This window comes from Pseudomyrmex gracilis, unplaced genomic scaffold (genome assembly GCF_002006095.1).
Source record: "Pseudomyrmex gracilis isolate BER0280 unplaced genomic scaffold, ASM200609v1 scaffold_38, whole genome shotgun sequence".
Classification (NCBI taxonomy): domain Eukaryota; kingdom Metazoa; phylum Arthropoda; class Insecta; order Hymenoptera; family Formicidae; genus Pseudomyrmex; species Pseudomyrmex gracilis.
Window position 1 is genome coordinate 478,481 of NW_018020622.1, and position 18,991 is coordinate 497,471.

At 36.6% G+C, this 18,991-nt stretch overlaps 1 protein-coding gene across 12 annotated transcripts in view; it reads right to left on the minus strand.

The window, feature by feature from the left end:
• Positions 1-16: 16 nt before the first annotated feature.
• Positions 17-18,991, minus strand: part of LOC109852858 (homeotic protein antennapedia) — a 147,865-nt gene continuing 128,890 nt past the window's right edge. For 11 of the 12 annotated variants that reach the window (XM_020424413.1, XM_020424407.1, XM_020424414.1 and 8 more), the window contains one exon: positions 10,510-13,336. In XM_020424413.1, the coding sequence (XP_020280002.1) occupies positions 13,083-13,336 (254 nt within the window). In that variant the 3' untranslated portion in view covers positions 10,510-13,082. Of the gene's footprint in view, positions 247-10,509; positions 13,337-18,991 lie in introns of those variants that run through there. The other variant, XR_002250041.1, reaches the window with a different exon arrangement.

The window sequence follows — 18,991 nt, forward strand, 5'->3', positions numbered from 1 at the left end:
TTATCGGATTCAATTACGTAGCTTCTTTGTTCTTCATCTCGACTTCATCTATACATTCTCATCAAATCGTCATCCATGATTAGAAAATCGTAAGTGATGCTGGTAGGCCATCATTTGTGCTGAGTGTACAAAAGTGTGTAGAACTCTTCTTTCATTTTGACAAGTTGATAAAATGATTTTATGTAAATCCATTATGATCCGTGATAATCCCTCAAATCCATGACAATATTTGACGTTTAATTAGATCTGAAATCAGAAAAATAATATTATTAATCAATTGTTAATTTGTGCAAATATAATCGGAAAAAATTATAAAAGTATAATAAATTACCAATATAAGCAAATGCGATAGTCACTGTCAAAAATTATAATAACAAAAGAATCATACGACAAAAATAATCATGCAATATAATATTAATGAAACAAAAAAAAACTCTAAGAACAGACTCTTTCTCATTTTCTTGAAGTCGAGTGTTGAGCACAATACTATTTTTTACGTCACCGTGGTTCCTCATGAAAGTTTATTGAATCGACGAGGTCGCGATATTTTTAACAGCGGAACAATGAAGCGAACGTATTTGCGCCAATCTCGCGTACAATGCATCCCAATGACCTCGGAGTGAAAAAAGGGCAGCGAAAGATTTTAAAAAACGTCCGTCCGTCGAACAAGCACTTTTCAGTCTATCAGCCCTCGCGCGGCAGTTTTTCATGTCCCGTTTACTCGTTCCAACCCCTTGCTCATTCCCACGCCATTCGTCTGTCTACCGATATATTCGTCGGTAGAGCCATATCTCCCGGCTACTTTTCAATTTCATTCGACTCCGCGCCCGCCGCGTGTGCCTCTTCCCCGCCCGCTCTACCCGTGTCCAATTCTGGGCGACATAAATCCGATAAGTTTTTATTATTTAGCATATCTGTAGTTGGGAAGAAAGAAAGAAAGAGATAGAGAGAGAGAGAGAAAGATAGAAAAAGAGAAAGAGAGAGTAGAACATCGTCACCTAGAATCCCGTTGAGAGGCCGCAGACGGCCGTTTGGTAGGAGCAACATGAGTGGTAGAGAGCGGTAGGGGACCGAAGTCGGCGGAGTGGCGCGCAGCGGCGAAATTTCTGTCGCGAGGCTACGTAGCACGGTTGGCGGTCTCGGGGGATGCTCCGTTGATGTCATCGGGACATCCGGCTAATTGCGAGGATGTTTTGTTAGTTTCTCGGAGTACGCGAGTCTCTCCCCTTACAAGGTTTTGCATTTAGCCTTTCTATATCGGCCCGCCCGCGTCTGGACCCAAACTTCCTAAAACACGTAGAAATGCGCCCCGCTCGAAATAAATTTGCATTAATACTTTGATAAACGTCAGGTCTTATCTCTGGTGATGACGGTAAAAAAAAAAAAAAAAAAAAAACAGAAGACGTGTGACTCTGATAAAGTAACAAAAATTTAATTCCATTTAAATCTTACGTTCTTCTAAATCAGATATTCTCTCGAGTTTCTTAAGCAGCTACTTCTTAGATATCGTTCCGTTATTTAATAACAATTTTGGTACTTTACGTTAATAAAAAAAAAATAAATATGTTACTAGAATTATTTAAATTCATAAAACGGGTTTTCTACATTTCAGTGTGTTAAAACGTATTAATTAACCAAGTATATATTAGAGATCATATGTTGTTTGTGTGTGAGATTTCAGACGTGAACATTGATTGCGGAAGAGACGCCGGCTTCGCTTGGCGGTTTGCAGAGCAGTAACGGTGTTCGGGGATAGTGAGTATCCCAGGGAGGGAAGAAAGGAGAAGGGGTAGCGATATTATTGATTTATGTCCCGTTATACGTTATGTATCCAACGGTCTCCTCCGCAACATACAATGATCCATCCAAAGCGCAATATTGTTTACACATGAAAGTGGATTGCATTAAATGTTTTTTCAATCATTTAAGAAAGAAGGAAACGCACTCATTAACATGTGTGTATATCGTTTAAAACTGTAGTATAATGTAATATTTTTACACATGGTGTAAGAATCAACTGATATTTCTAGAATTGTGTCGTGCGAGCTTTTTACAGAAATTGTTTCGTCATTTTACGACAGAAAAACCACGCTCCATTAAAACCAGATGATAAAACAACTTGTTATTTGTTATCACTGTAAATAAAAGCCGAATTAATAACTAATTTAATGTGCAAACAGAAAGTGTAATTAATCCGCGTTGACAAATTTATATAGGATACGCGTATTTATCTAAATTCATTACACACACATAAAATTGTTTCAATCGGATTTGCCTGCGGTGCAAACGCGTAAATGTCCATAAACTCATTGTAATTGTCTGTACATTATCGGGCATCTCTATCGCGCGAATCGAAGCCGATTATCATCAACGGAAGCGAAACGCTGCGGAAACAGCTCGGGACAAGCGAGCGTTTATCGCGTACGCGCATTTCCAGAGACAAGTAAACGTGATATCGGCGATATCAATTACCTTCGATACGATGTATATACATTATACGAAGCATCGTGTGTATGAGGATCGTGCCGAATGATACGCGGCGGAAATTGAGGTGGGGATGGCCAGGAGGAGCGCGGCGAGGAGACAAAATCGTCGAAGGTGGCGATATAGCCAGAAGGGGAGGAGGGGGTCAGCGAGCGGGGAAGCGCCGAAAATTGATGCATTCTCTATGCAAAATAGCAGAAGCACGAGGCTAATAGTAGCCGGGCAGCACGCAACCAGAATTCCTCTATGGCAACCGCTTAACATTCTCTCCTCTCCTCCTGTCACGCTTCTACCTACATCACCACCTCCGTCACCTACGTCCTGGACAGAATCGAGAGCGGCATAGAAGCCGTTAACACTCTATTAACACTAACGACGCTCATACATAACAACGGTGCTGCGGGGATAGAATTTATGGTCTATTAATGGGGGTTACTTTATGCGTTATGTAGTTGTAGTCGTCATGCCGACAGGTAGTATGACGTAAATTTTACGAGGCCCCGCGCCCGCGCGGCGAAGAGCGTCCACACATGTGTATGCAATAAGTTACTCGTGAGAGACCTGTTATTAATGTGTTTACACTAGATATTCCTGGATTTGGTCGGCGCCACTTTTCCTGTTAACCGCCGGGAACAATTCCCCTCAGTGGACCAAGTGAATTAAAATCCGACCATTAAACGGTCATAAGTATAATGAAGCATGCGAGAACGGTCCCGGTGCCTAGTGTGCGCGCGCGCGCGTGCACTAAATATATAAAGACATAAATTTAGACCGAGACACACAGGGATAACAGTCTTTGGACCGGGTAGAGATTTTATCTCACACTTTCATCTTATATTGTTTTTTTTTCTCGGCTATATATTATTTGTTTCTCATTTACAATTCAACGTCGTACCTTTGAATATCGTAACGTTGTACATATTTTTGTTCCGCGATATCGGTCCTCGAAGAAATTGTTTATCCGAGAGAAAGATCTGACAAAATCGAATTTTGTCGACGCGTCGTTCTATTTCGATTTCAAAACTAGAAGAAAAAGAAGCTTGAAGAAAGACAGAAAGAAAAGAAGAGAAAGAGAGAGAAAGAGATAGAGCGAGAAAGAAAGAAAACAGGTGTACTTGTAATCTCTCGCGAAATGCGAGTAAACAAGAAAGTTAACGGGCTCACCGCTCGTCGAGTGCAGCGTAGTCGAGTGCCAAAGTTCATCGTGAGATCCTGCCCTCCTCACGGCTAAAGGAGACGCGGCAAGGCCGGTAAAGTGATAAAGCGGCCATAAATTCTAACCGCCATCCTCCCACCGGCTTCTCTATCTTGCCAGGTCTCTACTTCGCCGGCTCTTCGCTCTCTCACCCATCCTCCTATCTCGCTCCCTCCGCTTGTTTCCTGCCTATATGGGCTCTCGCTTCTCACCTCCACGCATTTGCAACGCGAATGCACCTGCAACAACCGAATTGGCAAAGGTCACTTGGTTGTATATTTCTCCGTTTGCTTTAAACCGCACATACGCAATCCACTTTACTCACTCGGCGATGAATTCTTCCGCTTCTCCTCGCGTGACCTGGATTTGTTACCCAGTTCCGGAAATGTGATAACATTACGAGAAAGATAGAGAAAGAGAGAAAAAAAGAGAGGCCTTCACTGGTTACATTCACCTTTCATCGTGTCAGCAAACGCGCAATAGATCTTCGCATCAGTCCGTTAATCTCTTCGTAGCGCGGCCGCTCGATGACCGCAAGTATGTATTTAATGCAATCGATCAATCTACATACATTTAACGCTCCCAATCATACACCTTAAGAGTTAACGGTACGCAAAATGGTGTGTAAAAGAATATGTATTGAACTACTAGGTGATTATGTTGCGTGTAGTAATACGCAGACATCTGAATTACCTGTGGTGCTACTTTATGTTATACCTGAATGTGCGTTTAAGCAAAACAACACTTGATTTTTTGTGTTCGTCTTATTGTAAGTGTGATGTAACAGAAAGAAGTTAGGAAACTTGCGGTACTGAGACTCAACAAGCATGACAAAAAAAAAAAATAAAATAAAATAAATAACACAAAGGAGCCGGGACAAAGGTTGCAATCTGAAAATGAATCTGATATATTGACAGTTGTCGAGGGTCACATGCCCTCCGGGCTACTGCACGTGGACACGTGGAATGAAGACGTCCGTCTTGAAGGAGAAAAACGGTTGCAGCTGCATTTCGTCGGGATGTCGAAATCGAATATCGCAAATCCTAAACATACCTACCGTCTAGCCGAGCTAGGCACGGTGTGTTCGTTGCAAGCGCAGGGGCGAACAGACAGAGAGAAATCCCAATAAATCATCCCGTCACGAGCCTGAGCCAAGGCGGGGCCTCTTGCTTCGTATTAGCCAATAATAATCCTCTCCGAAGTGGAGGCCATCTTGGATTATACAATGGTTCCTTCCGCTGCAATTCGTATAAACGCAACCTCCGGGTATGTTGGGCTACCCTCTCGAAAGGAAGCCAGTGGCGTACTAATCTCTATATCCGCACACGGAGTGCAGAAATCGTGATTTCATTCCCGAGAATCACATCCCGCAAAGATGATCCCCTTTACTCGACGGGATTGACCTTCAAGAGAGGGAATATATATGAACTTAAATATACACGGTGTGCAAGTGAATACACACGATATGTGTGTGTGTGTGTGTGTGTGTGTGTGTGTATGTGTGTATGCGTGATAAGGGGAATGTATGTCCGCGCGTTGTCTTCACACATCACCTCTTATTTCATATTCAACCACAATTTATTTCTCGTTTTCAAACACAGCTATATTATAATTAATATAATAATAATTATTATTATTAATATATGGACAGACTCTTATATAATATAATACAATACACGGTCGCGACATGACAGCATTATAATACTATTATCCATCGTCGTCATTCGTCATCGTCCTCGTCATTATACATTAATACATACTTCACTCGCATAGACATCGTTTATCATTGCAATTATCATCAACATATCGTCACTGTCATACTCTTTATGTGTACAAGTTTACATAATGCGAGACACTACAAAATAACTATGTACGTCTGTTGTAGCTGTGAGATGATAGAGTATCGTATATATATTTATATTTAAATATATTTATATATAATTTTTTTATATGTATATATATTTATATATATATATAGAATTCATTTTTTTTATTTATAATCTTTCTCTTCGATTTTATCGTTTTCGATAAAGCAGTGTTGCCCACGTTATTTTTTTTTTTTTTGTTTTTTATTTTTTGTTTTTTATTTCGTTTTCGGCTGCTAGGCACACCTGTATTTAAGTATTTCTTCCGCACAATCGTTGGAACGAATGCATTGTACCCGGTCTTTTGTAATATAGGCAATGTATACTGTGTGTGAATTTGTTTCTCTTTTCTTTTTTTTTTTTTTTTTTTTTTACGTATGTATACACGCGCATGTGCGTAGGATGCAGAATATTGATACGTATATATTCTGTTTTTCGGTCGGGGCAATGTGTAACCGTGGTGACTCAAGTGTGCAGCTGTAAAAAATAACAAATCTAATCAATCACAGATCGTGTGTCATGGTTTAAGAAAAAAAGTTATACAACTTTTAATAAAAAATACAGACATAGAAGAAGAAATTTACATCTATCACATTTATTTTAAAATCGTCAATTGTAAGAAACGATATTTTTTTTTTTGAAAATGTAAATGTCGAACAATCAAATTAGTGCCATAATTAGTAAAATAGATGAAAAAGTAAAATACAAATTGTCACAATAAATTATTCTTTTCTTTCGATTGTAAAATATTCTCGAAAAAAACAAGTTACAGATTGGCCAATACTGAACTTCCTATAAAATCATTTCAATAAAAAAAAAAAAGTGGTTTCAATTACTTTTAGTGTGCGCGACACACTAGAGTAGCCGTAAGTAAATCAGCGGACGACAAAACGTGGCGGCTCTCGAAATATTGTCATCCTCTTACTCTAGTTATAGTTTCGCCGAGTCACCGAGTAACCGAGTTACTCGAGAAACTCGGCCGCATACGGCGTATCGTTACTATATATCGTATCAATAAATAGTAATTAATTAGACCTCTCTGCTACCGTTACTTTGTAAGGTTTTCTTCTTTTTTTTAGTCTAGTAAACAGGTACCTACTTTACCTACGCGGTATCGTATACAGGGGTCGCGGCTCGCGATTCGATGCCGCGACGTCAGACGTCGCCTTTCACATTGCCCTGCCGATAATAAAGATAAGAAAACCATCAGGATCTTCACATGGATCTGCTATTTTTTTCTTCACTAATTATATTATTATATATACAAATGCATTATCTTGTTTGTGCCGTGTTTGTCTCTCTCTGAGACATCAGAATAAAAGTTAGAGCAACTTCGGCAATTTTTTATTGCTTGTATTTGAATGTAAAGACAATTCGCGCGGAAGAAGAAAACATTTGACAATGAGTAAAGTCCGAAGTTGCTCTAAATCTCGATTCTCGACCTGCAAACTTTTTTCTGGAACAATCAGTTAACTCGAACGCAATCGTGTAATCGTTTTAAATAATTACTTGTACCTATTAATAAATAATTTACATCGGTCTGGATGTCTTCCTGTGTGTTTCCTTTTTTTAGACTATTGTAATATGTATACATATATATATATATATATATATAACATTCTTGTGTCTCGCGTTTTTTAAGGAGTCTATCAGTCTTCACGTGGCGGAACCTATATAATCGCATATCTCACACGAAATGTTTGAAATAATAAAACGATCCCTTTTGTGCATATACTTATGGAAATCTCTTTCCAGCTGCAATTACGTAAGTAATACATTTATAATGCCTTGAACTTGGTTTTTGTTTTTTTTACATTTACATGCGTACAATAAAATACAGTTAGAGAGAGAGAGAGTGTTATATATATAAATAAAGTAAATATATAAGTATAAATACTCTATATATAGTACGCATTATACGAGAAATTTATATAGAACTTGATATTTCCACATTATCAAAAGATAAAAACCATAGCAAGCTATTTTGCAACGTATACTAGTATCTCCTGCGCATTAAAAAGAAGAGTAAAAAAGTTATCACTTCTTTTTTTTCACACATTAAAAACATTATCAATCAAAGTTTCTAAGTAGGATGAATTTTAAGTTCGGTTTAGATGATGAAGTGTAAAAAGAAATAACGTTTGCTTGATTCTTTATACATTTTATGTATATATTTGGATAGAAATACGATTACACATATACCTATAAAAGAGGTATATGTGCATCCAATGACATCTTTTTCTGAAATATGACAGGAACTTTTCGGCGCAAACATGTACTTGGACGAGATTTCGTTTATTTAACATGTTTTCGAAAACACGTTTTTTTTTCTTCTTACAATCGCGCGAATTTCGTATATCGTATATCGTATTTTAAATCACACGGAGAAATAAAACAAACATCGCGAAATTGCGTGTACTCGAAAATATGCTTTCGCGTCAATTTTTGAACGTCGCGTCGGTTTGTATCTATAAGTCAATAAAAAACAAGATGGATACGTGCGAAAGAGTTTACATCAAAATAGGATTTTGTAAATCTCTACCAATCCATGTGTGTGTATGTTAATTTTGTAGAGACATTCAAGGAAGTGTTAGAATAGTGGTACACATACAAATACCTATACAACTATCTAGTACGTTATAAAAAATATTTATTGTTTAATCAATTAAACAAACAGAAAGATCCATTTTGCGGTATATATAACATATATATCAATAAATATTACTGAACTAAATAATATCATGGTCTGAAAATTACTCGTTCGTTGACAAGCGTTTATATTACTTTTCGTTTTTTTTTTCCGCTTTGTTCTACTTATCTGGTAGCGTTTTTTTCTTTTGCAAATAGCCTAATAGAAAGATCGGACTTATGTACATTTTCGCAAGTGCCGCCGTTTTCTCGTGTATCGTGTACGCGTGAACATTAACAAATAAAAAATTAAATTGCGCGCCTCCCGTGATATATACGTGTATATGTATATATGTATGTATGTATGTATGTATGTATGTGTGTGTGTGTATGTGTGTATGTACGTTAAATGTGGCAAATATACAGTTGTGCTTTCTTTTTACGCGTAGACAAAAATTCAATTTCAAAATCACGACCGCCACTACCACACACTGCGACCGACATGCCCGGTTTACTTAACGTTACTTCTTTACTTTACGAATTAGACTTTACGCTTATCGAATATGGACTATCTTAGTGACATACTTCGTACGTACACACTGTTGTATTTTTACGTTCGGTTTTAATTCTACTTTTGCATACACTCACGGTACTTGGTTTAATTTTATGTATATCTGTAATTTTATGCGCATATATACGAGTAAAGATAAAATATATATTTTGCATTTCGTACTTCCCAGTTAATACTATGAATTTTTTTTCCCTTCTCGCGCGTTATATATAATATACATACTTTTTATCTATAATAATAGTTTATAATAGTTCGCTATCCAATAGATACAAAATTTTAGTTTTTGCTTCAATTGTGTCCGCATTCACGGCGATCGCTCACGACTACTTTTACAGCACCGAGATCCATCGTACTTTTTTTAATTTTTAAACATACACATTACTTTTTATTGCACTATTCGACTTTCATATATATATATTACAACCAAATCAATTATTTGTAGATCTTGACAAACCGATACTATATATTTCAAAAATTTACACCTTACGCGCTATAAATTTCGACAAATATTTATGTACTTTAATATAGCTCTAGATGTCAACTCGTAGTTCATTCATTTTCTCCCTCTGGTTTTGAAATGTTGGTCACAGTGTTGCAACAGTTGATATCATGACTTCAGAAGAAATACCTCCTTTGGCTCGCGAAATGCGTTTACGATTCAAATATCGTTACCTAATTCACATCAAATGTATGTCACTGATTAAAACGTATTTAAAATAAAAATAAAAAATGTATGATTTACATCTATAATAAAAATTTTAAAGTTTGTTGTAATCATGCTGAATATCGCACGTCGCACGTCTGTAAAAAGTGTTCACCTTCAATACAAGCGTGTGTATCAAAAATCAATTAAGATAAATGATATGATATATTTACGGTAGGTATATAAAAAATTTCTATGTGAGTTCAAATTGTAAGTAAAAAAATAACAATAGAATAAAATAAAAAAAATTCTTTTATTAGACACCGTGATTACTCCGGATTACGCAGACATGTCAAAACGCACGCGGCAGCGAGCGACCGCCGCAGATTTTCCGCTTTTTTTTCACACAGTTCGTTGCTCCTCAAGGACAAAGGGTTTTTCTTTTTACATAAATAAATCTCTCGAGAAGGAAAGGCTGGTCATTGGCTCGATCGACGTGCGAGCGCGAGCTGGACCATGTATTACGTATATCGGTTACAAGTTTTACGTCATTTCTCCCTTCGCTCCTCTTTCCCATTGTAATGCAAAAACGGTAAGGAGCCGAATTCTATAGTTAAACAGAACATTGGCTACCTTTAGGTGTTTTGTTTTGTTTTCAAACGCTGTTCATAACTAGAGCACGCAGTTATTAATATTGTTTATTACGTATATCATTTAATTGTTGTGTATACAAGATGTACACTAAATAATTATGTCAAATCTAAGTTTACAACACAGCACAGAATTCGCCGCGGCGGAATATATCGGCTCGTCTGACCGCATGGCCAGACTCCTGGATCTCTCCCGATACGGCGTAATCGAATCGGTTCATCGAACCAGATCAAACGATCGAGTTGACAAGTGCCCTGATACCGCTTGCCACACTTAACGCGCTTGTTTCATCAATGCAAAAAAAAAAAAAACGAATCTGACTTATTAATCACACATTTTGTCACATATTTTATCGCGTGCAGAGATAAAAAAATATCACGAAGAATAAGTAGTACGACTACCGTGTAAATATAAATTTTTAGTCTTGTCTTTAGTCTCTAAAAAATAATTTACAAAAAGGGAACGTCTTTTACATAACATTATTAATTACATTTTAACTAAAAGTATATTATTTAGTTAAAATAACTAATTAAAATATGTATAAATGTGTTCAAGATTTGTACGTACAAAACTTGTCAAAATAAAAACGCAATGTGTCACGTATGATTGTTTGGAATGATTATATACATATTTAAGTATACACAGTTATACACAATATGCGTAATACATTGAAAAATTGACTTTGGTTCAAGATATAACGCCAAGCTATCATTAAAGTGCCAAGCGGTTTCATGCCAATGACATCCTATTCCAAAATTATGCTATGTATTACATGTGGTAACTTGGCGTCATGTCGCGCGGAGCAAGAGTAATGTTTCAACTTTTTTTTCGTTTCTTGAGCTATTTTCTCATCATAAAATTTACACGGAAAATCAAAGAATTTCAATAAATACGATTATTGAATTTCTTTCTTTTCAAAAAAGCTTAAAGAGAAAATAATTTGATCCAAGATCGTAATTGTGTGTCCAGCATTCTAAAAGACATTGTGAATTATACTACAATTTGTACATTTTGATAGCAAACAGTTATTTTCTGCAAGTGTTCGAAACTGTTTTAACTCTGAAGCATGCGCATGTGTGAACACATTTAACCCTTTTCTTAGAAGGTATGTTTTGTCTCTCGTCGATGCGAATCATAATTTAAGATTCAAGTAATCCTCAATTGAACTGAATAACTGTTCAAATTCAATTGCGATCAAGCAATCATAAAAATGACACGCAAATTATTTAATAAAAAAGATAATTTCATAGACATTATCAAAAATAATGTCTATAAAATCGCACGACTTTCAAGATGCGACTACTCGAGAGTTAAATAGTGAAAATTTCGCAGCTCTGCTGAGAAATAATGTAGAACATTTATTCATATTAAAAAATATGCTAAGTTCTAAATCTATGCAACTTAAAAACTTGGCACATTATCTAGTGTTGTAAAAATATAAAAAAAAAACATACACTCATGTAAGTAGAAAATAATCGTTTACGAAATTGCGTATTTGAGCAATACAGCGCGATAAGAATGATTTTTTCCACCTTCGGTTGGTGCAGTCAGTTTTTTTTTCAATTGTACATTGTAGTTATTTTTATAGTCAAATTTTGTACAATCATCATTCTGTAAAACAAAGTGCACGAAAATATTTTGTTCGTGACCTTATATTTTCTCAAAACTCAAAGCTTATCTACTTGTCCTTATCGAATGTGGATACGACAATTCGATTAGAAGCAAATTAATTCAACTTTTTTCAAACTAACCTTGCGATGACGCTGCGCGCCGCGGTGAAGAAATGCCAAATCGATTTACCTCTGCTCCGCCGAAGGACGCTGGTTTCTTTTTTAAATTCACTTTATCATTAGCACTAATCCGTTTCATCTCCACGGTCATTCTCTGTCGCCTTTTCTTCGTACAACACATTCCAAAACATCGCCATAATTATTACATTTATACATCAAATTCACTGATTTTTTTTTTGCGGATTTAGTTTTGCACACACTTTTTTTTTTGTATATCACTGGTATCAGAATTAGATGAGAGAACTTCGTGATTTTCCGTCTTCTGCTCTGGAAAACTTATTTTTGTCGTCCACCCGCTGTATCCTGCCGTTATGCTCGGATCCTTTCTTGAAAATTTTACCATCTTCGAAAGATCACACTTGGCACGAATCAATCATAAGTATTCTTGTTGGAGCCACCGCGGTACCAAAGAAAGATCTATCTAAACAATCCTCTATAAGAACACTAAACCGCTAAATACAGACGCGACGGACATCTTCGTACTTGCTATTCTACTAATCGTTCTATGAACTCTACGTCTTTACGATGTAAGAGAATAAATAATAAAATGCTTTTCTAAGATCTCACCGCGATTTTTTTTTTCCCTGTCACACGCTCACGATTCGGATTCGCGCATCCCATTCTTTCGACAAACTTAACTCTTTATACCTATCACTCATGTGTGTATATATCACACACGATCTATTCGCATTACTACTTATCGGTCACTCGCTCCCACAATTTCACGATTAATCTACTACGTACATCTTCATCTTCCGTATATACGTCCATAGACTTTTAGTACAATTACATTCGTAATTAAACGTAATAAGAGGTTAATGCGGTTCTGATTAGCATGTGATCCAGTTTTGTTTTTATTTATACGTTTTTCTTTTCTTCTTCAAGTAAATGATCTTTGATCCACATTATATCCACGCCCGTTTCCAGTTTTGCTGACTCGTTCCTTCGTGCGTGTTCTCTTCTTCGCCGTTCTCGCCTTTCTGCGCTTTATCATAATTTTATTTTCTCATCGAGCATTTCTTTCTACGGGTCCATCTTAACAAGTTCCTCGCTTTCATCTCTATCTGCTTCGTTTTTGGTACAAGCAACATGATTAACACGACAAAATAAGCGTCATTGCTTAGAGGGGAAGAGGGAATCATTTGGAGGTCATCGATGGGAATCGGAATTTGGATAGGAAGGAGGTAGTGCTGGAAACAAGGTATTAACGACCCTGAGAGAGATGGAAAGAAAGTTCCCACTCCTCGGAGCTCTTTCAACCCTGCGGCGATGTCTGCGGCGAGATTTCAGTGTCGCCATCGCCCGAACCCGGCTCGCCTTTCGTCTTATTCTCCTTCTTCCACTTCATCCGTCTGTTTTGAAACCAGATCTTTATCTGCCGTTCCGTCAGACATAGCGCGTGCGCGATCTCGATACGCCGCCGCCTAGTGAGATATCGGTTGAAATGAAACTCCTTTTCTAGTTCTAACGTTTGGTATCGTGTGTACGTTTGCCGACCTCGTTTCCTTTCTGAAACAAAACAAATTAAGAGCTTGAATCAATACGCACAAGTTGTGTCATACACACTTGTAATACACCATTTTTATAAGCTGATAATAATCAGCCTTATGAAATATTAGAATTTACTTGCTTTATGACCGATGTCATTGGGATAAGAAAAAAAAACGTACGAAAATTTCTTTATTCCCCGTTTGTAAGATGTAAATCCTCTATACAGTTATCTAACATATTTACGAAATACCACAAAAAATTCACAGCGTGTATAATGTCGGCTCAATTGATCAGAGAAGAAGTTTCTGTACATATAAAGCTAACGCGAAACGAAAAATATATTCTCGACTAAAAAAGATCTTGAGACTGTAAGTGCAGTTCCGCATATGATAAATACCTTAGCGATATCCGCGATATGATCTGCGGTCGCAGCGCGCGGTATACATGAATCCCGAACAAGGATATTAATTATAGTTGCTAAGAGAGCGAGAAAGAGAGAAGGGGGGAGGGGAGAACGAAGAGGAAGATACCGAAGAGACAGAGTGAGTTGACTCTGTGTGAGAAGTCTCACAACTTTACGAGGTATAAACCTCAAAGGGTTAGGGTTAGCCCGCCGTACGAGTGTGAGAGAGCAAAACAGGGAATGTTTCAGAATGGTATGAGGGAAGGAAAAAGAGGAAGAAGAGACATAGGGATGAGAACTGGAAAGTTGGAAGGGGAGAGGTGAAGAAGAAGAAGAAGAGAAGAAGAAGAAGAAGAAGAAGAAGAAGAAGAAAACTCCTTGGCGAGCATTCGAGGCAAACGCCGCCCGTCGCGCTGTCGGCCGATGAAGATGGATGGCGGTTCTGCTCCGGAGAGAGATGGAGAGATCGCGTTGGTTCCTGAACCGTTCGGCTAGACGAAGACAAGAAGATGGGGAGGAAGAGAAAAAGTGCGCGTTAGAGAAAGAGAAAGGATAGAGAAAGTTGGGAGCATGCCCTCTTCTTCATTCCCTTCCTTCTCAGCTACGCTCTCAAATTAACAACATACCAATCTCTAGCGCTCTCTTATAAGCTTGGACGATTTAGGCAACTTCCTAGACTCTGTTGTTTCAAGAAGATAGTCATTTTGAAGAGATTCCGCCAAAATTATAATGAATATTGCAAAAAACATGATCGATCTGTCTCGTAAATAAACCCAGACCGTATGAAGTGTCATATTCTCGCTTTGAAGAATCGTGTATCACGCGAGCAAAGGGTCATAATTGATTGTCAAGCATATCTATGTGCCAACTGTTCTACGAAAGCTGCGTTATATTAATATTCATTCGTCACGCCGTTAATGAAGATCATGTTCCTAAAAGCTAGCAAGCATCAAAGCGTCCGAGGACTACATGAAACATAAACATGACACTGCAGTTTGGAAAGTTCCAATCTCTATTTATGTAAATAGCACTTATATTTATAACATATCTAGTAATATGCTGTGACATTATAAAAAATCAATAAATTATTACACAGTAATAATATAATCTTGTAGAGTCAGAAAAAAAAAACTTTTTGTTTATCTCGAAGTTACCTCGTGATGTCACATTTCAAGAATTTTAATAGGTATGTGTCAGCTTTAAATTCTAAATTAATACTAAAAACTGGCAGTCGCATATAATTGCACATTATTTTAGATTGTTGACAATGCGGGCGCGCATTTCCATTTAAAAGAAGCTTTTGTAACACACATGCCCATGACCATTTCGAGATAATCCCGAGCCGATGCGGCGTAATAATCAGGTTTGTTTCGAAAGGTCACTTCGCTCATAAATCCTCCCGTGCCGCTAGATGTTGCAGAGCAAAGAAATAAATTATTAAACGTTGCATCGAAGAGTCTGTATTATTTATGAGGCAAAAAACTTATAGAGTTTCCAAGCCAATCGATTCCGATCGTTGAATAGTCATATCTTCGATTAGGCGTATCCGGCTGTGAGAATTAGGCAGCGGGCACGATATTGCGTGGTGAGCACGAGATTCCTTGATGCCGAGACATGTGGGGTTAATTAAAGAGACAGCAGTACTCTCTGTGTGTTCTTGACGCGTGCACGAATATGGTTTGCATGCGTATTTCGAGCATATTCATGATTAAGAATACTTGTACAATCGTGGTATATTTGTTGCAAATAATGTGCAACTAGAGTATGTAGCAAGATAAAAAAAAAAAAAAAAAACATTGATTCAACATGAGTAGATGAAAATAGTAGATGAAAATAGGTAAGTATATATTTCACATGAGTAATCACAAATTATTGTGTTGAATTAACACTAAAGTATACTATTTTTTTTTCCTATACAAAAATAAATGAAGTTTATTTAAGTTTAATTTAGTTTTATTTTTGAAACAGAGTGTTGTTGTACAATCTCTCGCGATTAATTTATTTTAATTAATTTTACTCCGATATTTTAAAAGTTGCGTGTCATACGCACGCGCATACCATATGGGAAGGAACCTGATAATAAGAAAGTCATACCGATGGCCTAAGTTTGCGCCGGACCCGATGTAGCAGCGCTGCCACAGCTTTCGCGGACGGAGGTGACTTTAAACGCGGGGCAATAAATTAACGGCGTTGGGTTACGCAAGGATCAAATGTCCCCTGGAGTATGCTCGAGAGATTTATAGGTCTGCCTTCACTGGCGCAGCATGAAGGAACGAAACAGAACAGAACGTACACAACCGTGCGGCTTATTATAGGCTAGTTGCTCCGCATCTCCACTTCCCCTCCTGCTCGACTGGTCTTTCAGGCCCGCCGCAGGATACACGCAGGACTTTTCAGATTAACAGCTAGCCGGATGTTGTAACCCACTAATAAGGTGCGGCCACCACTCGCTGCCCAATTAAGCTAAGCTTTACGTGGGCACTATAAGACCAAGGCCTTGAAAACGCTCTTCGATTAGATATCTTAGATGTGCCATTAATTTTATTATTCGCGTTCGCGATTGGAACCTTGGAATTATATTTGTCGGATTTGAGACGGACATCCAATATTAATTGCACAGAACTTTTTGAATTTCATCGAAATGTATTTTCTCAGATTGCGCACATTCACAGAAGTGCGACAAATATCGACATTTTAACTGGATTTAATTTATTAAAATATGAACGCACATCAATGTTAAATTTTATTATGCTCGGTAACTTACTTGGCACTACGTAAACTATAGTGCCAATATAAAATTAGCAATTTAACTTTTTGTATTTCGACCAAGACTGATTAAATTCCGTAGAAAATATCGGGGTAAAAAAGAAGAACAACAGACTCGCTCACATTCATATGTAGTAGGAATTTAGAAACCCCTCAAGGAACCCCTCTCACTCCCCAAGAGTAGCTGATAGGCGGTTTTCCCTCCTTGCCTTCTCTCTCTCTCTCTCTCTCTCTCTCTCTCTCTCTCTCTCTCTCTCTCTCTTTCTCTCCCTTTTTTTTTATCTTCCAAGTAGACGAGCAGACAGCCGGACAAGAAGACGGAGTCTGAGAGAATCTCGTGAGGTAGAAGGAAGATAATGAGCAGCGAGAACGAACTCGTCGCGACATATGCGTCGGACTTTACCGGAGTTCACTCGAAAAACGCATTAAAATGTATTTTTTCACGCACCTGTTTCCCGAGATACGTATGACTGTCCCGTATAAAATACGAAATTAAATTGTAGATTTATCTAAAAGACACTTAGAGATTTTGAATTAAGTGTACTAAGTATGTTAAACGTTAAGTAAATGAATAAATCAAATTACTGTGCGATAAAACAAAAGATAAGTTTACGTTCCGAGCGTTAAATTCTAGTCAAATATCGCAAATGAGAAATTAACGTCCTCCATATCGTTCACGATTACTTCCATGGCGGAGCTCCAAAAGCAAACGGTCCCAGGATTTCTCGTAGATTCATTCATCATCATCATCCATCCCTTCTACCTCTTTCTACCGCCCTCCTCCCTCTGTCAGTCTTTCTTTCTCTTACGTGCGCTTGCGTACACATAGAAGATACACATGCCTCTTGTCTTCTATTTTTTTCTTTTAGCTCCTCCCTTCTGAACTCCATCGCTTTTTGAATATCTCACGAAGCCGCCATCATTATGGTCAGCCAATCTCTAACTGCTAGTTAAATTATAATAAAACGCATTTCAGGAGCAGAGTGTGTCGATTTTTTCTACGTATTAAAAACAGAACACAGAAGATGTTTCGCGATATTAGAGAAATATGTTCACGTAATCGGATTGTTATACAATATTTTGCTAATAATTTAGATTTATCGTCTAAAATTACCTACATATCGTGTAAGAAACGTAGTGTGCGCGAGCGTGCACATATACACGCAACATAGGTTTTACAAGTATATAAGTGTATCACGACGTTTATTTATTAAGAATACGTGGGGAAAGGAGTGGAAACATCATAAATCTTTTCACACACAGAAGATCGCAATTATCTCATGCATTAAAAGCATCGCCGGTATCGATGGTTGGTCTCTTTTTCTTGGGTCAACACTTGAGATCGGAATGTTCAACGGTGTTGCAATGCAGCGAGGTATCACGATCGTCGTTATCAAAAAAATAAGAAAAAGATGTATATCGAAATCATTTTGTCTTATCACTTTTAGAGAAAAGTGTTTCTTTGTAAACCAATTTCAGTTTAAATATAAGTGCAAATATATTCTGCTACATAAAATTACAAAACAAAATAGAGATTAATAATATACAAACTTTGTTTAAATTTAAACTGGAAATGTTTACTGTAAATGAATTAAGATACTTGTCAAAATTCTTATAATTATTACTTATAAAAAATGTTGACTTTGTAACAAAAACAAACAACAAAAAACTTTTATTTTATATTTTAATATGCTTTTTTTTTAAGTTCAGTAAAATGTATGTATCACATAACGACTATACAATACTTTTTCCTTTATTTCTGTAAATATTATTAAATATATTTTATTTGATATAGTATTCTAAGTATATTTTATTTTATATATAATATGAACTTTTTGATATAAAAGCAAATTTTAACAAATTTAGATATATTATTGTATATTTATAAGAATAGGTATATACACTTAAAAAAAAATTAGTTTTTTAACAAAGTTAATGACACGAAAAAATAAGACAGAGCATTCTTAAACGTGCCGACATCTGTGAGCACATTCAGGGACTCGAAACGTTTTCTTCGTTTAACTGGCAGTAAACTACAAGGCATAACCGTCCGTGTTTATCGGCTCAGAGATACTCGAGATCAGCTTCTGAACCTAACCGAAAGATGGTATGAGAGAAATCATCGCGATACGAAGGAAGATATCAAACTTTTGATATTTTTTATAAATAAAAATCTGTATAAAATACGTACAAAAATATCCATAAATATACGTAAAAATATACATATAATTGCATATATAAGAATAAATCATATTTTTTTATTTTATAATTATAATATTTTATTTTTATAATACTTTTATATTTTATAATTTATTTTATGTTATTCTAATATAAAAGTATGTATAGAAAAATATATATTAAATAGAACAGTTGTAATTTACAAAAACAATAATTGTAATAAATTTCAACATTCAAATATGTTATTGAGACACGTTTCTTGAATAATTTTTATTTTGAGGGAGAAAATATATACGTTACTTACTTTAAAAAAAATCTTTTATAAT